Source organism: Acinonyx jubatus, chromosome B2, assembly GCF_027475565.1.
Source record: "Acinonyx jubatus isolate Ajub_Pintada_27869175 chromosome B2, VMU_Ajub_asm_v1.0, whole genome shotgun sequence".
NCBI classification, from domain to species: domain Eukaryota; kingdom Metazoa; phylum Chordata; class Mammalia; order Carnivora; family Felidae; genus Acinonyx; species Acinonyx jubatus.
Genome location: NC_069385.1, coordinates 12,409,165 through 12,434,375, shown reverse-complemented (window position 1 = coordinate 12,434,375; position 25,211 = coordinate 12,409,165). Strand labels below are relative to the sequence as shown.

At 47.6% G+C, this 25,211-nt stretch overlaps 1 protein-coding gene across 12 annotated transcripts in view; it reads left to right on the top strand.

Annotated features, from left to right (window-relative positions):
* TIAM2 (TIAM Rac1 associated GEF 2) overlaps window positions 1-25,211 on the top strand; it is a 246,893-nt gene that overhangs the window by 193,139 nt on the left and 28,543 nt on the right. For 9 of the 12 annotated variants that reach the window (XM_053222048.1, XM_053222050.1, XM_053222049.1 and 6 more), the window contains one exon: window positions 14,048-14,151. The exons of 1 other annotated variant lie outside the window; for it this stretch is intronic. In XM_053222048.1, the coding sequence (XP_053078023.1) occupies window positions 14,048-14,151 (104 nt within the window). 2 more of the 12 variants (XM_053222056.1, XM_053222057.1) reach the window with 2 other exon arrangements.

Genomic DNA, 25,211 nt, shown 5'->3' with positions numbered 1-25,211 from the left:
TGACCAGTACGGTTGTTGCCGCTGCTCTGACGCGTGCTGTGCCACTAGAAGGTCCACCCACGACTGTCTTGTGCCGCCATTGCAGATGTCCTCAGAAAAAGGCAAATGACGGCATTTTTATGAAAATCATCTTGAACTTGCAGACCATTTGCAAGGGTCTCAGTGACTCCTAGGAGTCTACAGACTACACTCTGAGAAGGGCTGTTAGTGTACATAAGGGGCAGCGATAACTCATGTTCTAGGTTCTCAGGGCCACTTCTGAGGGAGGGTCTCACTTGTGTTAAACCTGAAGAAAGCAGTGCATTCTGGGTACAGAGAAGTGGCAGAGGGTGGGGGTCAGGGTCTGGCTGTGGCAGATGCGGGAGTCATTCACGGTTTTGGGACAGTAACGTATGAACGGGGAGGTGGAGAAGATAAGACTGGTGAAGGCCAGGTCACAAAGGGTCTTGTGTGTCAGGCAGGGAAGGCCTGGTGACGAGGAGCCAGGGGGAGGGGAGCGCAGGTGCACTGAAGCTGCTGATGGTCCAGCTGAGAAATGATACAGGTGTGGGCCAGGCCGGGATGGGGTTGAGGAGTGGGGGGCACTGTGGTGGCGAGACAGTCCCCGGGCTTCCCTCCACTTAGGTTGGCAGGGGTCATTGTCCTTCCTCAGCACAGGGTCTTTTGTATTTTATCACTAGTAAGTCACCAGACACGTAAGAGGAGCCACTCAATAAATATTTTGCTCAATCATAGGAATGAATGAATCAAGGATATAGGAATGACAGGACTTTAAGCTTTAAAAAATTTTTAAAAAATGGGGCTCCTGGGTGGCTCGGTCGGTTAAGTGTCCGACTTCGGCTCAGGTCATGATTTCACGGTTCAGAGTTCGAGCCCCGCATCAGGCTCTGTGCTGACAGCTCAGGGCCTGGAGCCTGCTTGGGATTCTGTGTCTCCCTCTTTTTCTGCCCCTCCCCTGCTCGTGTTCTGTCTTTCTCTCTCTCAAAAATAAAACAAACAAAATAAAACAAAACAAAACCCTCGAAGGTCTTGCATTTCCAATACTGATTTTTCAACAAGATGCTAATACTTAACATTATATCTTAAAATGTGGCTTCAAGTGCAGAAAATACACCTCGTAGCTAAGAAGGGAATCATGGCTTTGTTCAGGAGGCCGAGTTTGTGGCGGAAAGAATTTGACTTTGAAAAAACATTTTTCCATGAAGTTGGCAAATGAACCATGATGCTTGATTTTAATTTTGATCCTGAATTCAAACACAAAAGTTGTCCATGATATGAGACTTGCCGTTTTCTACACCCCCACCATGGTGAGTACTCCTTACTCATGAGAGTGTCCGAGGCCAAGTGGAGAAACCTGGGGTCTCTTTTTTTAGCTTTGCTTTAATTTATTCATTGAACAAATAAATTTGGTGGCTGCCTGTTCTGTGTCAGGTGCTGTTTTATTTATTTATTTATTTTTTTAAATGTTTTTTTCAACGTTTTTATTTATTTTTGGGACAGAGAGAGACAGAGCATGAACGGGGGAGGGGCAGAGAGAGAGGGAGACACAGAATCGGAAACAGGCTCCAGGCTCCGAGCCATCAGCCCAGAGCCCGACGCAGGGCTCGAACTCACGGACCGTGAGATCGTGACCTGGCTGAAGTCGGATGCTTAACCGACTGTGCCACCCAGGCGCCCCAAGGCGCTGTTTTAGAAGTGCTGGAGATACGGCAGTGAACACAACAGGTAAAAACTCCTTGAGCACACGGAGCTTATATTTCAGTGTGTGGAAATGGATATAAGCAGTAAACGTAAGTAGATCATATCGTGTACGAACAGGTGATAAGTGTGATGGAAAACAAATAGATCAGGGGAGGCGGGACCAGGAGTAGAGATGGGGGCAGGTTGCAGTTGTAAATAGGGCACCAGTCGTTGTCGGTGAGACGGAGGCATTGGAACAGGCTTGGAGGTGAGGATGGAGCCTTGGGGGCATCTGGAAGCAAAGCTTTCCAGGTGGAGGAACAACCACAGGTGCCCCAGGATGGGGATGTAAGTGGCATGTTGAAGGCAAATAGCCCTGCGTCCCTGGGTAAGAGAAAGGGGACTGGGGAGGTGAGGCCCAAGAGGACATGTGAGGCAGGATCAGGGAGGACTTGCCCAGTTCAGAGTCTGAAGAATAGGAGGGGCTGTCCATGTTTTGAGCAGACACGTGACATCATCTGACCAGGATTTTAAAAGGATCACTGACTATTGAGAACAGGCTGTCCGAGGCCAAGGGTGGGTTGAGGCTTTTGTAGCGATCCAGGTGGGACATGATGGAGCCTTTGCTCACAGTGGCGGCAGTGGAGGTACAGACAACAGAACTTGCTCAGAGATTGGGTGTGGGTGTCCAGGAAGGAGAGGAAGCAAGGGTGACTCCCAGGTTTGACCTTGAGCGACTGTTAGCGAGGAGTCGCCGTCACCCAAGATGGGGAAGCTGTCGATAGAGTGGTTTTGGGGGAAGACCAGGACTTGACTTTGCAACACCTTGTGTTAAGCCTCTATGTTTATAGTGAATATTCCACCTGCTTCCAAAATGGCTTTAAAATGACTTCTACTGAAAGGTCATATATAAAATCCCACAAAATTCATCAAAACTAGCAACATAAGGGGAAGGGGGGAGGAGATTTGAATGACATCTTGCCTACTTTAAAGGTTTTCAGGCATAGTATAGGGGCAAAAACATGTTCCTTTATAAGAGAAAATGATGAAGTTTGAAATAGTGCAGCAAATTATTTTCCTCTGACCCAGTTGGGTTGTGACTGGTTACATCTTATAAATTTATTTCTGATCCTACGGTTCTCAGCTCTGATTATCTGTTTATAAATTGTTCATTCCCATGACATCTTTTAACACGTTAAGAGAAAATGTGACCAAGTTCACATTATCCAATTTTATGACTTGTGAGTAGCTCTGGGAAAAGTTACTTGGAAAAAAACACGAGAAATTGTTAGAAGAATTATTTTGTGTCCTTTGTGCGGAGGCCTGACCAGCCGCCCCTGGAGAGCGGGCAGACGCGGGACCACGTAGAACAGTGTGCAGAATGTTCCTTCCTCCCAAGTCTCTCAACGGGCTTCCTATAGAATCTGGAATTTCCAGGGAAGCACTGAGAAGCTTCTAAACATGGCTGTTCTCAGCTTTTTTACATTTACCTTCCCAACGCTAATTACTCCTAGATTGTCATCGGGGAATTTAATTCTGACTTTAGTGTTTCAGTTGGTAAATGACCCTGTCACACTTCTGTGAAGTGGAAGCACTTTTTGCATAGTAGTGTTAGCAATGTTATTTGAATGTCTGTTGAATTGTGTCATTCAGATGTTATAGAAACGAGGGGGAAAAGGCTGAAAAATGCTGATAAGAAGCCTAGGTTTCATAAGCTTAATACCTGTGCCCCAGAAATGCCAGTCATCAGGTGTGCCCCAGCCAGGGAGCCCGTAGTGCCACACAGATGTCCTTTAATCTCCAGTAGGCACTGCAGTATGTGTTCACTGGGGAAGCAGAAGATTAAGGTATGTGGCGGGTGACTATGAACAGACATGTTATAATTTGTTAAGATCTCTGGGAATACAAGTCTTCACAGAACCCACAAACTCAGTCTTCACGCTTTTGGGATTGTATTCTGTGAGAAGTAGGGGGCTGCCCACACGTCACCTTGGGGGATTGCGGACTCTTCCTCTTTTGAACTTGGTATTTCTGATATGGCAGTTATGACTTACTGCCTTGCAGTATCACTGTGTACCTAATGTAATTTATCTTACTAGCTTGAAAATCCCTTGAGAAACAGAGACCTTGACGAATACCAAGATTAAGACATGGAAGCCAGCACGATTCTTGGGAACAGCAGGTGTGTCCCTCAAATATCTATTAAGTGAAAGTAAGGTTCATAGGAGTCTCTTAATGTGAAGTAAAGGAGGTGTTCCTGAGAGTGGGTTCTGGGGGATAAAAAGAATCCTGGAGCATTCCTCGAAGCCTCCCAGTTTTCCTCCTTACAAATTTGACTGCAAGGGAGGCGTGCTGGGACTTTCTCAGAGTTCAAGTCTCTGCTCATCTGCACACATGTCTGAGGGGCTCTGGGATGGCCCATGATGCTGTTCGCTGAACCATATGCCCCAGCTGCAATGAGTTTGACTGCTTATCTCAGAAGAATGGCTTCCACCCTGGTCTGTGCTGCTCTGTAACTTCCAGGGGCTGATTGGTACCCTTGACATACGATTCTTTTGGCAGATAAACCCAAACCACAACTAAGAGGGAACAGTCTGTGTCACCACTGTAGGTCCATGTGGATAGTGAGATGTGTTTCAAGATGAATACGGGGGTAGTAACACGTCTGCAAGATTGGATCTGCAGTGAGGGGATCTGGATTGTAGCTCCAACCTTGGGCTTGACCTTGGGTGGGTTACTGTAACTCCAGTTTCCTCAACTCTTAAAATGAAGGATCGGACAAAACAATTTAGTGTTTTGTTTTGTTTTGTTTTTCTCAGAAACTCAGTTATTTAATAGGCATAAAGCACCAATTGAAATGACACGGGAATGTGCATTTCTGACAAAAGCTTGCGAAGTGAAAAAAGCAAAGTAATTGATCAAGCATTCCATTTTGGTTTCGCAACAAACCTCATCACCTCTTTAAATAGCATCAGGTTTTGACTGCCACAGAGAAGGTGTTTGTTAAGGGTTCGTAATGATAGGCTGACTTGAATCTAAAGATCCCAAAGAAGTTTAAAAGCATTAATTACCCCTTACATCACCCTGATGGAGCAGAGATGTGTTATTACCATTTTACTTTCACAGCTGGGTAAATCAAGGCACAGAGACACATTAAACTGCTGGTAACTTGGACAAGGTCATGATCAGTGGTAGGGAGAGAAGTGTATCTTCGTGTTTCTCTGTCTAGGTAGGGGAAAGGCTTTTAACTCCTTTTTTTCCTTAAGTTTTTTTTAACGTTTGTTCATTTTTGAGAAATAGTATGAGTGGGGGAGGGGCTGAGAGAGAGGGAGACACAGAATCTGAAGCAGGCTCCAGGCTCCAAGCTGTCAGCACAGAGCCCGACACAGGACTTGAACTCACAAACCGTGAGATCATGACCTGAGCCACCCAGGCACCCCTCCTTTTAAATATTTGTCTATTAACATACCTACGGAGACTGACACCTAGTGATAACATGTGCTGCAGTAAAACAAATCCAGGTGTTAACCGAATTGATAATGACCCTCCATATCTGCATTCTTATCTGAAGGCTGGGATGGCGATTTGGAGCAGACTGCCTTGTGTTTGGTGCTTTCTCACTTTAGGGGAAGGTCACTTGTTCAGTAATAGTTTCACTGTCATCATTCTTAATGTCTTTTTTAGTAATTCACACTGATTTTCGTGACCCTTTCAGTAAAGTGACTGTATATTTTGTGTAGTTCCTTGGCACTCACACAGTGGACTTGAACTCTAATTTCTCTCCTGTAAAATCCACATTAACAGTCTTACCTTCTTTTTAAAAAAAAAAAATAAGTCTTTACGTACAAAAAATTCATATTTAAAGTGTACACATCAGTAGTTTTCAGTATATTCATGGAGTTGCGCAGCCATCGCCACTAATTCCAGAATATTTTTGTCATCTCCAGAAGAAACCATGGACCCATCAGCAGTCACCCCCACCGCCCCTCCCCCCAGCCCCTGACAGCCACTAATCTATTTTCTTTCTGTGGATGTGCCTGTTTCGGCTACTTCACGTAAGTGGAGTCGTATGCCGTGTGGCCTGTTGTACCTGACTGCTTTCATTTAGCATGACGTTTTCTAGGTTCGTCCATGTTGTAGCATGAGGCAGTCATGGGTTCCCCTTTATGGCTGAGTGGTACTCTGTTTTGCCCTCTCACAGTCCCACCAGGCAGTAGCCCTTCCTGGAAGGTGTTCCTCAGGTTTCCTTTCTCCTGTAGCACATCCCCTAATAGAATCGTGAGCATACTCTTGTTAGAAGTTTCCTTTCAGGGGCCTTCAGTACACCTAAGTAGTTTGGAAGGGTTTTGAACTTAAATTCTACTTTATTCAAATTCTTAAGTGTCTGAAATACAGTGGTGTGTATTTGTGGTGTGATTAAGTGTGGCATCTGGGGGTCTTCCTAGCTCTGGCGGGTACCAGTTTCTTGTAGAACTGAAACCTTAGCTGGAGATCCCTCTTACCATTGACTGGTTTTCATTAGGGACCCTGCTAAGGTGCGATGCGAGGCCCTTTGCCTTCTTTCCTTGGGTTGCGTGCATGCCTCTGTCACAACCATAGCCTGCCTAGAAAATGAGCATGTGGGTATACCTGCTTCCCTTCTTGCCCCTTCTCAGAAGGCTCTTCTCCATTATTTGGCCTGGTGGTGGCCTGCAACCCGTTCCTGCCCTGAAAACAGCTGCCACTTTCCTGTTCCTTTAAAGGTTCTTTCAGGTGTTGGGGGTAGTTATAATAAGATAATTGACTCGAATCAGGGCAGCCTCCTATTAAGAAACATTTCCTGCCAGTATTTACTTCTCTCTGTCGATCACCAGAGACCTTGCATTGTCAGGAACATCACCAATTGGAATGTGACCTCAAGGGAAATGGATTTGGAAGATTTATGAAATATACATTTTTTGGCATGGTATTTGTGCTGTGATAGAATTTACTTCTTTGCCAGCTTAACAGTGACATTCAGACAGATGCTTTGATTTTTTTCTTGACACAGGAATAGTAACAATAATGAAATGTAGAGTCCCAGATATCTTCAGAAAAGTTGATCAATTTTTGTCTGTGTCAGAAGTACATAGTGTCGCTGGTGATGTCTTTGTTAATGGTGCAGGAGGCCTTGACTGGCCTTGGAATGCAGTCAACTCAGAGTTGTTTTCTCTCGCTGAATAAAGAGTCCGTCTCTTTCAGTTAAGTGGTTGTATTTTCATTCTGTTTCACTGACCGATGATGAGTCGTATTTGCCTAGATGACGGAGTACAGCACACGCCATTAATGAAAAGTGTCACGAATCACTGCATTTTAAGTAAAAGCATGCGTAAAATAGGGAAGTCTGAGTTAATTAAAAATAATGCCATACAAGGTCTGCACATTCAACCTTAAAAGTTGAGAGATTTTAAGCTTTTCTGTGCAAAGAAACTCAGTGTCCAGTGTGCTCCTGGCTCTGTGAGAAACTGTGTGTTGTGGGCACTAACGCAGAATTTTACAACAGTGGGTGAAGCTTGGAGAAAACACAAGATCCATAAGGTATTCAGTTGGATAATTTCTAAGATTCTCTTCAGGTCTAAAATTTATAGATTTTCTACAAGCTGTTCATTTGTGGACTTACGTGGTAGAAATTCTGAGAAATTAAACAGAAATTGAATAGATTGAGTAGATTAAGAACATAAATCCCACAAACTATGTTCTCTGAATGTAAGTGGGTGTAAAATTATTAAAAGTCAAAGATGTACAACTGTAATGCTACTGGGAATAATGTAGTTACAAACGTAATAAAACCATTTATTATTTACTTGTAAATTCTTTGATATTATTTTCTAGATTTTTTTTCAGTCATCTTCATAGAATATTATCTTTCTATTGTTTCCACCTCGGGGTGGGGGGTGGCTACGGGTTAATGATTCATCAACTGAAACATTTTTGAGCTTAAGATGAGAGTCCCAGTTAAATATGCCACATTATTTATCTGAACACGGTACTGTCTTTTTAATTGCCTTATTAAGCATATTTCATTTTTCTTCAGGAAGCAAGGGAGCTAATATTACCATTGCACCTGCTCTCAGCTGCGTGCCTGTGGTGCATTTTGCCTCCTCTGATGTCACGGACCTTCACAGAGATGAGGTTATAGACCTGGCAACAGGGAGAAGCAGAGATGGTTCTCGGCAGGGGCGGGCGCACTGCCCATCAGTGACATTTTGGAAGTTTAGGGATTCGTTTTGGTTTTCCTAATGAATGGAAGGAACATAGCATTTAGTGGTCGGGGGACGTGGTTGCTGGATGTCCTGCATGTTCGAGTGAATTTCTCACACTGCAGAATTTTTCCCCGGGATATTCGTGTAGGTGAAATACTTGTGTAATTAGCTGAGCCAAGAACTGGCTTCATTTTACAAATGAACGCAGAGTATTTATTTCCCCACATCTGTAGGCTACTTGGAAATTTCTAGAAATGCAGCAGACCAGTAAACCAAGGGAAGTTTGTCCTTTATTTGGTCAGAGCTTGGCCAAAAGCTTTGATCGATTTGGAAAGTCCGATCACTGATGGCAGCACCTCTTATGCATTCGAGTCCACCAAGGTGCACTGCACTGGCTTGGGGCTGTGATGAAGCGGAGATACTCACTGTGATTCTTTGCAGTGCGGATGCTGGACAGGCTTCCAGAGTGGTTGCAACCAAGCATTTTCATATGGAAACACACATTTTTGAAAATGGCAAATTCCTTTCCATTTTTTTTTTTCCTCCTTGTGTTACCATTAGGGCATGCTATTGCTTTTTGTGAAACTGCCTGTTGAGGTAGTTTATATTATGTATGAACGTTGTTATTTCAGGATAGTATTGAAAGAGGGGCTTTGGATGTGGTGATAACTGAGAAGCTGCACCACAGTGCGTGCTTCAAAGCACGAGAAAGCATCGTTTAAAAATGGTTTCCATTCTCGTTGCCTCCTCTTTTAGTGTACTTCTAACGAATTCTTAGCCCACAAACCAGAAGCATGTTCCCTGATGGTAGGACTACCACCATCAGTTTATCCAAAAGGTCTGATTGTAGCTCACAGGTGAAAACATTCTGGTTTCTTGTTTGGAGCCTCGGGGTTTGCGATCATCTTGCGGTTTTAGCTCAGTGTCTCAAACAGTGGCTCTTTCTAAGAACGCAAGTGGCATTCCCAGCCTTTGCCATGGGGGGTTCTGGATCATTCTTTCCCAGGGGCCAGTTGTCCGTCCTCTGGAGGCCACTCCTGGCTACTGTGGGCAGTGTGCCTCGCCCGCCCTCCTCGCAGCCAGAAGCTGCCTGGTGGCTCTGCCACCTGGGTGGCTGTCCTGGGACTGGGAACAACTTCCTGTCTCTTCCCTTGCTCTGCCTGGTTGAGTAAGGAGGAGCAGGCAGCCAGCAAGACCAGGTTTATGAGACGGCCCAGCTCGGTGAACCAGACGTCCAGGCTGCCTGCTGAGCAAGCACAGGGAGAGTTCCTGAGCGGTAGCGGCAGACGGGAGACCGGCGGGGACACCGCCATGAGCCCGAGCCCTTCCCAGGCTTCCCAGTGGCATCCAGGCCCACAGACTTCCCACTCCACGTGCCTGCCGCATCAGCACCCATATGGCCTGGAGCTTCCTGTGGCCATGGGGGAAATAAACGGCAAAGCCCGCCCTCCTGCCTATTAGCTGGGCTACGTTGGATTTGAATTCACACTGCCAGCTGTGTGGGCAAGGCAACTTTAACATTAGCGTGTCCTGACGTTTCTGTTTTTGAGTTGATCCCCAGGATGATACTTGAACACAGTTTTGGCTCTGTACTTGTAAAGGGCTTGGGATTCCCAGACCCTTGGGGGTCTCTGCTGCCACACAGGACAGGAAGACACTGGGTTATTAGATGTCTCCCACCTGGACCCTTACGTTTCCTTGGTTGGCCATAGGGAATGGGAGGGTGGGGACGGTCGGTCACCTTCCAGGAGAGCCTGCCTCGTGTGTCGTCACTCTTGAGATATGTTTGTTTTTGGAGGAGGGAGATGTCTGAGGCTGGTCTCACGCACGGCACTTGACGTAGTACCGGGTACCCAGGGGGTGTGCAGAGCTCAGCAGCCATCCGATGAGGGAGGACCTAAATGGAACGAGCAGGTCCAAACGTATGGCCCGGCTGGTGGCAGCTCTGTCACGCACCCGCCGCGTCGAAGGCCCTGTCTGTCGTGTTGCATGTTAGATGTGTCACGTGGCCTGCCCTCACCCCAAATCGTTCATTTCCACGACGAATAAGATGAGAGAGATAGGGTGTGTTTACCAGATACAAATAGAGATCTTGACTTGAATTTGTGATTTTGCTATTTTCCATCATTTGTAATCATCTTGGCCGCCCGAGATTTCCGGAGCAGGTCTGAACTTCCGAATTGGAGTGTGCTGAGCATGAGTGGTGCGGGAGGCACGTGCCTACTGTTTTAGGGGAAAAGTGCCCTAACACGTGTCCTGGCGAGTACAGCCACACCAGGAGGCTGTCCCAAGGTGAGAGGCCAGTTTTCCGCTTGGGACGGGAAGGATATATTTACTCACTTTGGCAGCTGGTGCTCAGGACGTGGGCGGACTATAAGTGGGCTACACGTAGGCACTTGGCACCTAGGACAGGATGTCAGTGCGGCGCCTGTTTAAAACAGCTTTGTAAGTAAGCATTCGCATTTTACTGGCCTGCACTTTTTTTGTTTTTTCTTTTTTGAAGAGCCCGGTCTGCTCTTCTCCCAAGGCTTACTTTGTTCTCATTTCTCCTCTCGAACACCAAGGGCACACTAGTTTTTATGGGGATACAGGTCTTGGTGAAACTTGAGGCTCCCCGAGCTGGGGTCCGAACCTGTGGACCCTCCAGCTTGGTTTCCCCTATGCCTTGTGTCCAGGACAGCATCGGTGCGTTGCCGGTGGGTAGGGACAGGAGTCGGTCACGGCAGAGACTCGATTTCTGCCCGGATACCATCCCGCCTCTGTGAAATTTGGGTGGTGTAACAGCTCTGAGGCTTCCTGTCTTACTCAGGAGCCGTCCAGAACTGCTTCCACCGCTCAGATCCCTGGGGCCAGCCTCAGTGGGAGTTGGTTCCCGAGATCCAGTCTGTCTGTGCTCGTGCCTCACGGAGGATCTAAGATGTACCCAATGGCTCTCTGAGGTTAAAGGGGACCAAGGGTGATAAGGGAGCCTCACCGATGCACAGCAAAGCCTTGTTTCCTGAGGTGGGCGGAGTTTTGACCTCAGAAAGGGTAGCCGGTGTTCTGTTCCCAGGTAACCGTTTTGCCTTTGTGAGAGGGGCAAAGCTTCAGGAGCGTTCAGCGTTTCAGTTCTGAAGTTTTGTGAATATGTTGAACAGATGACTCAGAATTCACTTGACACTCACTTTTGACACCAGCCGTGTCATTTTCCCCAGCATCCGTCTGGCTCCTCCAGGCTCCTTATGCCCGTGCCACGTCTGAGATTTTCGGGGGACTCGAGGTCTCCTTCATCTTTGTATCCCCAGCACTTAGGACATACCTGCTACGTAGCAGGTGCTGTAGACCTCTTCGTCATGAATAAACGTCTTGATTTTGTCCTCATTCTTGTCCTTGATACAACTCTTTGGAGATGCTGACACTCCTTATTTACGAGGTAAAGGCAGCAGTAATGGCGACCTGATCCTCTTGCCTCGCTAAGGTGCTATTACACCGTATGGCTTCTGTCACATTGCTCCTTCTTAGTCTCCTTATGCTCCTCTGTTATTTCTGAATGAAGAGAGGTGTGTCCTCTGAGGGCCTCTTTTCCCCCACATGCTCTGATTGGCCTTACTGGGGTTCTCTCCTTGGTCTCCTTCATGCCTCGCTCTGCCCGTAGCTTCACTGCCGGCTACAACCTGACGACTCCAGACCCACATTCCCATGTGGACTTTCCTGGACGGCCGGACTCCTGACCGTCTCCCACTGGACGGCCCACATGCATCTCAGACTCAGAACTGCCACAGCTGAGCTCGTGAGTTCTACTCCGACCCTTCCTGTTGCCCATCCATCCTGTCACCTGAGGCATAAAACCAGGTCCTGTGCTATCTCCTTTCCAGATCTCCTTATATGAGACAGGCAGCAAAGAGGACACCCGTGGGGTCTACCTGCTCAGATTTCTGTGTCTGCTTCTTTTCTTTGCTCTTCCTCTATCAAATACTGAGTTCATTTGGGTCTTTCTACCTCGTACCTGTAGTGTGGCTGTGACTTTCTGACTGTTTTTCTCCCAAAGGCTTGCCCTCTGTCAACCCCTCTGTCACAGGGCACCCTCCCCCCTTCTCCACTGCAGTCACGCTCAGCACATTTCCACACGGTGCTGGGCTCTTCCTGTGATTTGCCTTTACTCAGCTGCCTCCTGCTTCTGGAACCCTCTCTCCCCACTGCTCACTGGTCATGATCAGCCTTAAGGACAAATAGATACCTCCAAGATTTAAAGACTCTGCTTACGCAGAGTTTCCTTTGCTATTAAATCTTTCAGGGTCTTTTGCAGAATTAACTTCCTGACTGTCCCCACCGTGTGGACTTTTCTCATATCATGTGTAACGCATCACCTCCTCCAGGGCTGGAAGCTCACCTTAAGCATAGTGATCGCATCTCCTTCATTTTTGTATCCCTAGCACCTAGCACAGTGCCTGGGAAACAGGAAGTGCTCAAAAAGGGAATGTTGAACGGATGGATGAAAAGGTGCGTTTGTGCCAAGTACGCCAGGAACACTGGCTGTTTTTTGTGGTTCTTGTCGGTTGGTCTCCCTTAAACACCGGTGCACACAGCAGCATAACGAGGCAGTGAGGGAGGAACTTTGGGCTCCTTTTGGCTCGGGGACCAATCTTCCCATGCAGTCCGCCTGCTGGTGCCTGGACTGCCTCTGCGGTTTGGTGTTAGGGGCCTGGAAGAAGCAAACCCGAGCATCCCCACCTGTCACTGCTGCCTGAAATTTTCCCAGGGATGTCTCCTGCATCTGTGATCAGCACTGCCTTCTCCAGGCTAACTGACTCCAAAAATAAGTGTGACTTGAACTGTCTGCTGCTTTTCTGGGTAGGGTTGGAATTTTGGAAGAGGTAAAAGGAAGAAGAAATTAGAGCTCCAGAATTCTGTAGACCGTTCAGATGTTTTCTTTAGGTCTCCTCTTGTCTTAGAAGCAAGTGCCTGTGTACTGGCTGGTTATATCAGCATGGATCATGGACCAGCATTCCTATGCATGAGTTTCACCAATTTTCTAGGGCTCCCATAGCTTCTAAAGATCTCCTAGAGACGAGTGTCCTGGCTCCCATCATGCCGGATGGTTTCTTTGTCAACATCTATCTATGCCTGGTCAGGCTAGATCACCTCAGACAGGTTTAAGATCAGTGACATCTTGTTGTAGCTGGGATCAGAAACCATCTGGCTTCACCTGTTTGAGGGGACAATCTACCAAATACAAGAGTTAGAATGGAAACCTGTGTTCTATTTTGACAAAGACTAGTCTCTCTGTCCTTCTTAAATTTGTTAATTTGAGAGCCATTGGAAAGAATTGGGCTTGGCAGGTGTGTATGGCTGTAGGTTGGAAAAGTGCAAGCTCTCCTTACCTTTGATATTACTTCCTAATCATTACTCTGCAAGTTGACAAAGTTTTACTATTCCTTATGGGACTTTCAATTCAGGATAAAATTGATGTCAGAAAAAGAAGAATTAAGCTTTCAAATGAGCAAGTTTTGGGGTGTAATAAGAGTCTGTGATACTGGATCATTGGTTTCCCAAGATAATCCTGGTGATTTTGCCCTCACTTTGCCAAAAATAGGGAAGTACCAACAATGATCACTGGTGTTTGATTTTTGGTCCAAATAAATTACTCAAGGTCAGGGCTTAGTGAAGTACTGTTTACACAGAAATAGGCAGAGTGACAAGGCGTTTAAGTCACTGTTTTGTTTTTTTTTTTAATGTCTCTTTATTTTTGAGAGAGCATATTGGGGAGGGGCAGAGAGAGCAGGACAGGATCCGAAGCAGGCTCTGTGCTGACAGCATTGAGCCCGATGCACGGCTCGAACTCACGAACGGCAGGATCATGACCTGAACCGAAGTCGGACGCTCAACTGACAAGGTCACCCAGGTGCCCCTAAGTCACTGTTTTGATTGGTCATTGGTCACCTTTGACTGAAAGTGGCAGGAGATGTTGCTGCTTCGTTAGTGACAGCCCAGGTCCGTTTCAGAAGACCAGCTTGTGTCGTTAAGGCTCACGGCTGTGCGCTGCCCGCTAGGCTGTTGGTTGCTTTTTCCTTTCATCTCTTTGTTTATCTGAACCCTTACACCAGCCGTTATTATTCTCTGCAAAGGGCCAACTCACTTTTATGTGTGTTTTGTCACTTTCTATGCAGATTTCAGCAACGTCCCTGACGTCACAACTGGCCTGAAAAGGAGTCAGACTGATGGTGCCCTGGCCCAGGTTCCCCACGGGGAGAAAACGGGGCAGACGTTCGGGGTAAGATGCTGTCCCAAATCTTAAAAGAGGGACCCGGCCGACAAGGGTGAATTCCCACCTCCACCTGAGGTGGGGAAACAACATAGGGTTATCCGATCCCCAGGTCCACCACCTGAAACAAACATCTGTTTTTGCCTTAAGGGAAATAGTTTCCTTATTTAGTCGAAGTGAAGTACGTTAGGACAGACCGTCAAAGGAAACCTAAGCTCAGGCTTTCTGAAAGTCATGTTTAATGAGTCTCATTTCTTTCCTACTTTTTTTTTTTTTTGGCCAAAGATGAATTATTTTTGTAATGTTGTCACTTTGTTGTGGTAAAATATATATATATAAGCATAAACTTTTGTATTTTAACCATTTTTAATGTTTATTTTTGAGAGAGAGAGAGAGAGAGAGTGAATGGGAGAGGGGCAGAGAGAGAGGGAGACACAGAATCTCAAGCAGGCTCCAGGCTCTGAGCTGTCAGCATGGAGCCCGATGTGGGGCTTGAACTGATCAACTATGAGATCATGACCTGAGCTGAAGTTGGATGGATGCTTAACCAACTGGGCCACCCAGATACCCTTATTTTAACCATTTTTAAGTGCACACTGCAGTGGTGTTACTTACATAAGGTCACAATATGGGGCAGCCATTACCATTACCCATTTCAGAACTTTTGCATCAGGCCAAACAGAAACTCTGCACCCATTAGACCATAACTCCCATTCACAGCTTCCACACCCCCCACCTCCACCCCTGACCCCACATTGCCTCTATTTCATTTCCTGCATCATTTGCCTGTTCTAAGTCCCTCGTATAAGTGTGACCATACATTATTTGTCCTTTTGTGTCTGGTTTATTTCACTTCGCATGTTTTCAAGTTCATCATGTTGTAACAGGTGTCAGAATTTCACTTCTTTTGAAGGCTGAATTATATTCCATTGTCGTAAATGCTGCATTTTGTGTATTTGTTCATCTGTTGGTAAACATGTGGCTTGTTTCCACTGTTTGACTCTTATGAATAATGCTGCAGTGAAGATTGGTATACAAATATCTGTCTGAATCCTTGTTTTCAGTTCTTCTGGATATACATCTAGGAGTGGAATTGCTAGGTCACCTGGTCATTCTGTTTAGCCTTTTGAGGAGCAGCCCACCTGTGTTCTTCAGGGCTGCACCATTTTCCGTAACACTGACGGGCACCATGTATGAGGGTTCTAATTTCTCTATATCCTCGCTGACACTTGTTATATTCTATGCCTTTCCTACATTTGTGTGTGTGTGTGTGTGTGTGTGTGTGAGAGAGAGAGAGAGAGAGAGAGAGAGAGAGAGAGCGAGCACATGTGCACAGGGGAGGAGCAGAGGAAGAGGGAGAGACAGAACCTTAAGTAGGCTGTTTGCTGAGGCTCAGTCTCACAACCCTGGGATCATGACCTGAGTAGAAATCAAGAGTCGGATGCTTAACCGGCCGAGCCACCCAGGCGCCCCTCCTACGTTTTCAATTGTTCATAGACCTCCTTTCAGAAATGGTCTAATTGACATGATCTATTTTAATACGTAGTCCAGTTTTAGTTGATTTTGACATAACCCTCTTTTCAAATTCTTGCTTTTGTCTTACATGTGAAATAAGAATGGAGCTATATAAGCTATGACAAGTATTAAAATAAAACTTAAGTACGGTCTGCTCAGTTAGACTAATACTGCTAGGGCCAGTCCCTTTGGGGAGCGGCCATGTGGCACACCCTTTGGTGATGGTCACTGTGGAAAAGGGGATCAGGTTGGAGCCTGCCCGCTTCAGGTGATGGGCTCTCACCTCCCACCTCTTCTTCCTCTCACCCTCCTTGCACTGGGCCCCCATTCCTGATTCACCTCTTTTAAAGTCTCTCTTCTTTCCGATTCCTCCCAAAAAACACTCAGGTGCCTGTTCTGGTCTGGCTGTGCCCCCAGGATGCAGTTTCTTCTACTAGCCTGAAATTGTCCACATTTTTAGTCTTAGGTCTCTGTTCTGTCTCTAGTGAGTTATTTACTTTTGGGAACCCGAAATTATAGCTAAGTTTTTTTTTTTTAAGTAATGCCCCCCAGAGCACCAATTGGAAGTGTTTCGATTGCTTTGGCTAAAATTTGTAAATAAACAAACAGACACACACACACACACACACACACACAAAACCCAAATATTTTTGAAACACTTTAGAAGCTAGGCTGTCTATTTAGGGTAAGTGTGCCTGAGGGGTGCTGGCACAGTGTGGCAGCTTGGGGGAAATCACTTAACACCACCAGGGATCATGATTTCCTCTCTGTTGCAGTCTACTTGAGTTCCATATTCAAGTTCTTAAGAAGGAAATTAAGTTCTTTCTTCGAATTTTATTTTAAGATTCCATAACATAAATACGCAAAAGTTACCCACGTGGAGGCTATTCCCAACTCTGTCAGTTAACAACGCCGGTCACAGCTAAACAGAGCGTTTACCAAACGAACATCGGCACGTTAGGTAGAAATTTTAGGAAAAGGAGGAAAGCTGTGGTTCAGCTTGAAACTGGAGCTATCTGAGCTTGGTTGTCATTGCTAACGTGGCTAAAGGAGAAAGCGAAGAACACAGAAGAAAACGATATCGAAAGAACATGATCGTGGGGAGCCTTGCTGTCCATGGCTTTCAAGCCTGGAGTAACCATCATCTTTCCTTTGTCAGATCTGAAGCCCCTCTACCGGTCTGTAACGATGGATTTCAGTACATTTCTCAACAGTCCTAGTGAAATGCCTGGCAGTTCCTTAGTTCACACGTTCTTTGTCCCTCGGGTGACCATCAAAAGTAACCATTGTGATGTGTATTAGTGAAAAGAAAGTTTGGAATTTGAGAACTAAAAGACACCGTCTTCTGTATTCATATTTTCAGCCCCCTGGGAACATCAGGTTATGTCTGAAAGCAGTCTTTTTCTGTTTTCCAGTGGTGGTTTTAGAGTTCTGTGATGTGTGTCCACATATTGGGTGTGGATCTTTTGGGCGTGGCCCAGGCCTGTCCCACGGTGCCCACGGGAGGTGGTCGCTCTCCAGAGAGGAGACCAGCCTCTGTCTCCCTGGCTTCCCGCTCTGGCCCCTCGAGTCTTCTCAGGGGTCATTAACTTCTTTTCAGATTAGACCCTGGTTGAACCCGAGTTGTTTGGGATATTTTACTAATACTATTCTAGACCTTGAAATAAGGAATAATTTCCCTTGAAAAGCAAGTGCAGCCTGGCTTGATGAAGCACAGCTGTAAGTGGGGCTTTTGACAGCCCCACAATTTCTACAAATGGTTCATAATTGATTGCCTTCTTTCTCTTCAAGGGTGCCTATTACTGTCACAGCTCTTTGTGTGCCCTTGTCAACCTCTCCCGTGTGGGGGCTCCTTTTTTCCCCCCTAGCATTGTTAGCAATTAGCCTGCACTATTGTAATAGTTTGGATTTTGAAAGGAATAAACAGTTTCTCTTTGGGTGAGGGGGTTGAGAGAGTTTCTGGGTTGTTCTGGGAGCTTGAGGTGTGTTAAGCAGTCCCTGCGGAAATACTGCCTGTGTTCCGTTTCCCTCTCTCTGAGCTGACTCTGAAACTGTGGTACTTTGCGGCTCCGGGGGCTCTGAGTGTGCCCTAACCCGGCGTCTGCCCAGAGCCGGCCGGCTGGGCACGGGGTGGGAATCTAGAAGGAGGGGGGTGAGCTTCCCCAGCCAGCAGCGCTGCCTCGGAGGAAGAGCTTGGTGGCGCTAGGACGTCCTTGCGAATGTGACTTGGAACAGCAGTTTGGGAGGGAGAGAGCAGAGGGAGAGAACGTGCCTCTTCCTCATTTCCCAACGGCAGGCAGACCTTAGATGCAATCGCTTCTCCCAGAGGGAGCAGGTTTCTTTGAACTTTACCTTCCGATGCACAGCGTGTAAGTAAGCGAGGGCTTTGATCTCAGGGGGTGGATTCTGATCCAAGCGTGGGCTCGCTTGCATGCTTTCCTTTTTCTCTGTCTTGAAAGTTGATTTTACTCTAACATGTCTATAGATTGGTAAGCGGATGAGCACACATGCCTTTCTTTCCAGAAGGGATCCTGACTGTAATCTTGTAACACTCTTTACAGCTAACGATGCGGAAATTTCTTTAGGGTTCTAGGGTTTCCGTGGCATCGTCGACTTTTCCCTTCTCGTTCCTATGTGGCAAGGGTTTTTCAGTGGATATCCGAAGTAGTTTTGTCCTTTTGAAACATGTCAGAAAGCCTGGAAATTCCACATATTTGCTCTGTAAAATCCGCCTGACAAGAGACAGGAATAATTTAAGGATGGTAAATAATTTTATGCTTTGTGAGATTTCCTTGGAGCAAAGCACACTGCTCATATTGGACTTCACGCTGTAAAAGAAAATCCACAAAACTGAAACCATTTTCTGTGAGGTAAGCGGAGTTTTGACTTTAGTTATTCCTGATTAAATATATATTTTTTTCCCCAGCCTTTTAGAAGAATTTTATGTAATCACCTAGTGCAGCTTTGGAAGTGATTATTTTTGCAGTTTGTAGGCGTTGTGTTGATAGAACAGAGAGCATTTGGGAATCTGCAGATACACAGCGTGACGACTGTGTTGTCCTCTTTGCAATTTAATAATGCTCAAGGTCTATTGTGTCCTTTTATTTGTGCAAGGTGGGAAAAAAGGGACATGCACTAATGGTTAGGTTTCACAACGCAGCAGGAACATAATTTGCATTTAATATTTAAGGCCTGCTCACCCACTTAGCTTAACCTTTTGAGTTTTTTGCATGAATTCCTTTTCGGAGCTTGCCTGTCTGAGAGGCTAACGGAAAAGGTTATTGGACAACACATGATTTGTTTTCTAGCACTCTCAAGTTGTACATCTTTCTTACTTTCCTTTGAGTCTCTTGCATTATTTCAAGAGATGTTTTAGTTAAAAAGTGAAATTAAAGTATAATTTATTTATAAGTTGTGGTCTTTCTACATGGTGGCTATTCAGTGGATTAGGATGATCATCACCTTTTTTAAAGAACTAAACGTACCTCTTTCTAAATGCACGTTACCTGACATAATCCCCGTGTGAACGAACAGAACGATAGCATCTGCCAAGCAAGCCCATCGTGCCCGAAAATGACTTGGGGTCTGACGGTCTCCAGTGGGGAGACGATCATCTTGCACAGAGAATAAATCCAGGCAGGCAGTGGTGCCAGACCCGATGGTTGGAAACCTGACTCTACATTCCGGTCCACCAGGCCGTGCCCCTGCATGACCCGGGGCAAGGGACCCAACCGTTCTCTGCCTCTGTGTCCTCACTGGTGGGCAAAAATAACAATGCCACCAGCCCTGTGTTGTTGAGTGGATTCTGCACCATCACAGGCACACGTGTGAGAGATTGTTAGGCTAAGGGGTCCTTCCTGCCGCGTCTCAGGCACGTACGGGGTTCGGAATGCTCTCTCATTCTGTGCGCCTAACACGCCTCTTGCCCATCTCAGCTGCTACCCGGACTTTCCGAAGCGAGTGTCGGGTGGTCACATCCCGTTGAGCTGTGCTAGGAGATAGAAAAGAATTGGAAACCAAGGGCTTGGCAGCTGGGTCCTCTTAGCTGTCTGTCACTTGCACAAAGACGAAGCCCGCCCACCTCTGAGCTGGTGTTTCTTACTCAGAGTGCTAGGCTTCAAATGATTAAACAAAATAGTATATGTTAGGTCTGCCTTTCTCTTCAGCGGGAGTGGGCCGTGAATACCGCGAGGCTAAGTAAAGCCCGAGGCACGGCCCGTCCAGGAGGTCTTACACACTTGGCCCTTTTGGAGGAGAGGTGTCTCTTCAGGGCATAGAGAGGTGCCAAGGGTACAGGCTAAAAAGGGTCAAGTTGAGCTGAGTTTTCTGCCCAGCTTTCAAACACACTGTTCTGCGTTTCTGACACCATACATCCGTTTGGTGGGGACTTGGTGGCAACTTGGTGGATTTGTTGGAAGCAACTATGCTTAGTTTTCTTGGGAGTCTAAAAGGCCATTTGATCTCTCTAGCGCCCATTGGCTTTTTTTTTGTTGACTGTCTTTCTAGCTCCAGGGTATTAGCACCCTGCTCTTGGTCTGTTCTGATCATTAGGGCTGATACGTCATGAAGATGCCAACTCTTTCCCTGGGTGTGGTGGGAAGGGACATCCCTGCCGCATGAAACACACAAGAGCCCTGTCGTCTTTGTTGCCAGGGATCACTTATGTGCCCTATTCAGCCGTTAGAGATGTCACCCTCAGTGTTGGATGCGAGAGAGAGGGGCGAGAGGGAGAGAGGGAGAGGAAGAAAGAAAGAAAATCCAGTCCCAGCTCAGGGTGCAGGGAGGCTGACAGTGGGAGGCCGGCAGCCGGAAGTGGGGTGGCATCGAGAACCAGAAGTGAACCCTCTGACCCAGTGGCTTCATGGCAGGCAGTTGGGCCGGGAGAGCTCGTCCAGGGGGTCACAGGACAAACAGTGGGGTCAACAAGTAGGCAGTGGGGAGAAATCTTGCTGGTGTTGACTTCTCTCCACTCTCTGCCACAAGCTGCCACGCTGCCATCATGGCCGGGGGAGGCGGTGGGTGGGTCCTAAAGGGGTTTGTGCTGGGCCAGTGTGTCGCTGGGCACCAGCCAGCAAACTGGGAAGTGGGAAGGTGGCCGTTGCCATTGGCAGAGCGGTGGGCTCACTGGAGCCGACAACATGGTGGCGTCCAATGAGCCCTCGGCTGTCTGGGCCTTTGCCGGGGAGACTCTGGAAGCTCAGGGGCCGAGGCTGCCTGTCGGGTGAGGCTTGGCCGGGGTGTGGGGGCCACAGGGAGCCATACTTGCGTGCCCTGTGTTGGCCTAGAGTACGTTCGTTCAGGCAGCAGGCCGTGTGGAACCCAGGAAGCTGGTCTGGAAGCAGGCTGTAGGATGTTAGCTCTCTCTGGAGGTTGGCCTGGGGCTGGCCACGCCCCTCTTGCTCTTCTGTCCCGGCATCTGTGCTGTGGGCACAACGGCACCTGACTCCAGTGAGGCTGTTTAGTCCCTGTCTTCCCCTTCCCTTCTCGTTAATGTGACTGGTTTCACTTCCAGACTCTTCCTTCCTTCCTCTTCCTGTTTACCACCTCCCACCCCCAGCCCTTTCCTTCCTGCCTCTCTCTGGCCCCTGCTTCCTCATTCTCCTCCAGACTTCACCTTTCGTCCCGGTCTTATGGGAGCAAGAAAGCGTTGTCCCGGGGAGTCACCCTGGGAGTCGCACAGGGAGGAAGGAAGAAGGAGGAAGTTGCTCGGAGGCCATGCCCACGCCGCAGTGAGAATCAGCCCGCGGGCGGGTGGGCTGGTCGGGTAGAAGTGGCTCTGGAATGAACTGGCGGCGGAAGCAGCCCCAGTGTTGAAGCGATAATTACACCCCTTCCTCACGCTGCCGGGTCCGTGACTCACAGGAAGGTGCCTCGAGACTCCCCAGAGCCGCAGGCCCCCTCGTGGGCTTGCGTGCTCCAGACATGACCCTGGCTCGCCACGTTGGTTTCTGGTGCAGACCTCTCCCTGCCCTTCCTCTCCTTAAACAGCGGGGGCTGGGAGTTTGCCCCCATCCTCTCCGAGAGGAGACCGTAAGAGGGTGTGTTCGACCTTTCCGAGGCAAGCAAAGGCCCGTGTCCAAAGAGCAGCCAGCCTGCTCCCTGTATCTTGGGTGGCGGAAAGGGACCCGCAGCCGTGCTCCTGGGAACCTCCCCTTGGGCCTGGCCTGCCAGGACTGCGGTGGGTGGCAGGTTCCCTGTGGCCCATGGTGGTTGCAGAGCGGGTCATACGCTCTTGGATATGGTCACGGAGGACAGGCTGTCCCGTTCCTTTGCCTTCATCCTCTGCCTCCATGGTGTTCAGCCGTCCGTTTCTCTTTCTTTTCTTTCTAGGCTTCCTGGATTGGAGACAGAATAATTTCAGAATAATCTCCCCCCTTTTTAAGTTTGTTTATTTGTTTTGAGAGAGAGAGTGAGCAAGCACGCAGGGTAGGGGCAGAGAGAGAGAGGGAGAGAGAGAATCCCCAGCAGGCTCCACATTGTCAGCACAGACCCTGATGCAGGGCTCAAACTCACGAACTGTGAGATCATGACCTGAGCCAAAATCGAGAATCAGACGCTTGACTGCTGAGCCACCCAGGCGCCCTTTATCCCCCATTTTGGAGGAGAAGAAAGCAGGGAGTCTGAGCAGAGAGTCTCAGGCCAAACCCTACTTTCAGTCAATGCCATTTGCAGACTCCTGCATGTTCTCAGGGGAGGCCCTCTGGACTTGGCTGGTCTCAGAAGAAGAGCACGTGGGACTGGCCCCAAGTCTCACGTGGCAATCCTTTTTCCTTGGAGAGGTCATCAGACTTCTTACATCTGTGCACTGGCGGGTAGGTCTCCCGGCTGTGGAGGCCCATCCTGGCTCTGTCTGTCTTTCTGCCTCCGCACCTGATCTGAAGCAGTCTTTTGCTTGATACAGCCTTTTCTCCTCATCAACACAGAGAGATGCTTAAAAGAAAACTGGATTCTGGAAGAACCCAGTTAGAATTAACACTGGTTAATTATATTGTCCTTTTCGCAGTTACTCAAGTTAAAACCTGTAAGATGTCTGGAGGTTTAAAGTAACGGAAAGTAACGTTGAGGATGGTTAGGGGCTTTATTCCCACGTCCACTCTACGTTTTTCCTCTCTTAACCTGGTAGAGAAAAATTACTTGGGGCGGATCATTGAGCAGCTGACAAAAGTGATGGACCCTCAGGAAATCACTCATGTCCTTGAGAAGCCACCCGTGTGCGCTTCTGGGGAGTTCGCCCATCTTACGACTCTCGTCCACAGATTTCCCCCCTTAGGACTCTGTGGGCTCTAGGTTCATGATTCTGACTTTGGTGAGCCTCTGAGTAATCTAGCTTCTGTCTTGACTCAACATCATTAACATTACAGACTTAATTATCAGGTAGTTACAGAATGAAAAGCACTGTGTTTCTTTAGTCAAGTGGCATTTTGAACTCTCTCTTTATCTTCAGGTCTGGTTGGTGAGGTAGGCTTGGCAATATTAATGCCTCGTTATCTCTGTGCTGAGAGACCTTGAGGAACATTACATAATAACAACCCCACCCCAGGTGGCAAAAACTGTGAGGCTGAGACCAAGGAGGGTATTGAATGTGCTGGTTAGACATCCCTACAGTGGTGAATACCAATCGCAACATTATGTGCTGGTGTTCTAACATTTCAGGAGTTCGTTTTTTTGTAATTAGTGAAAAAATGTGATTTTTTTGTGTGTGGGGGGAGGCATAAATTTAGATCTTGACCCCCACCCCAACATTTTGTGGAACTCGCTTTAGTAAAAAATCAACAGCTGTTTGTGAGAACAGAGGGGTGGTTACATGCCTAGTTCAGGGCATGATCAGACAGCAGAGGATCCCGTGGTTTCCCCAAGGGCACCGAAGGAACTTCACCTTGACCCCATCACGTCAGCCAGCCTGCGAAGGCATGCTGCTCACCGCTTTCCTTGTCTTTGGAAGGAATAAGAGCCACAGTTACCTAATTTTGGCTGCCCATTCTTGGGGCACCCCGAGGCTCACCTGTCTTACCTTCAGTATTTACCAAGAATGGGGGGTGGCATAACGTCACCTACTTGTTTAATCATTTGTTGGGATCTCCTCCAGAAAGGCATTCCCACATGTCAGTCATTGGTGAGAGGCCTGAGACGTCCTGTTATGCCTTCGTTATGTTTCTTGTGTGTGAGACGCTGTAGTCCGGTGAGGACCTCGCTTGTGCTGCACGAACGCAAATGTGTCTGAGTCTCTGTGCTTTCTTTTCGCGCCTTTGTTACTCACAGCAGATTCTCACCTTTTGATAATGTCCCAGCCCCACACGGTAGCTGCTTTTGCTTGTTGGAAAAGTTCTGAGAAGTTGTGAGTCATTTTGCAATTTCCTCTGTAGTGTCAGCTCAGAGATGATTTAGTCCCACTGTGGTAGGGGCGAGGCGCTGAGGGGGGAGAGGTTTTGGGGGACCCTGCTGGGAACACTTCACCCCCTCAAATACCGGCCTCTAACTGCCTAGAGGAGAGCTTGGATTATTCATTTCGCAGATCAGTCTCCTATTCTTGATAATAACACGAAGGACCAGGCAACAAAAAATATATTCGTCACTAATGTGGGAGACAGGAGAAAACCGAAGGTGTGGTTTTCAAGGCGCCCCCGACCTGTCTTTTGTCCTCTCCATTCTTTTGTTTGTTGTCACGCCTCCTTCTCCCTTTTTTGTTTATTCAGCCTCCAATGACTGCATCCCTCCTCCTCCATGACTCACCTTCCTTCATACTGATTTTTTTTTTTTTTGCTGCCATCTAAGTTCTCTTGTGTTTTCAGAACACAGATGTCAGATGAGGAAGCTCTTAGATGTGCAGTAGCTTAGAAGGTCCTGGCCTGGCATTTGCAGCGGCTGGGGGTTCCAGCGCCAACCGCTCGGAAACCACAAGCGTGGTGTCACTCGATTCCTGCCGCCTTGCTACCTCGAGTTGGGTTTGAGATTTTCTAGAATCCAGTACCTTCACGGTTCATTCTGCTCTGACACAAGGGATGGTCAGATGAGAAGACTGGCATCAGCCTGCTGTTCCAGGCTCCAGGGTGGGACAGGCTGTCCACGCTCACCTCTGAGTTGCCTGGCGAGATCTTGAACACATGATTTTATGGATTAGTTTCCAAAATGGAGAGATGATTATCAAACCAGTGATCTCAGGTGAGATTTAAAATCAATTTTCTATGTCTGAGGCTTTAAAAAAAAAAAAAGGTTTCAATTTATATTCTGTCACGGTCACGTTATCTCTGGCATCTTCTGGTTTTGCTTGGGCTCCCGCCTGTCCGTGTACGTTTCCTTAGGCCATCAGCTTGGCGTCTCGCCCAGGGGGACAGGGCTCTGGTTACTTAGGATTGATTGACTTGCATTTTCTAGAAGTTTGATCAAATTGCAGAACTGTCAGGGCACCTGGTGGCTCAGTTGGTTGGGCTCAGGTCACGATCTTGCAGTTTGTGGGTTCAAGCCCCGTGTCCGGCTCTGTGCTGACAGCTCGGAGCCTGGAGCCTGCTTTGGATTCTGTGTCTCCCTCTCTCTGTCCCTCCCCTGCTCACACTCTG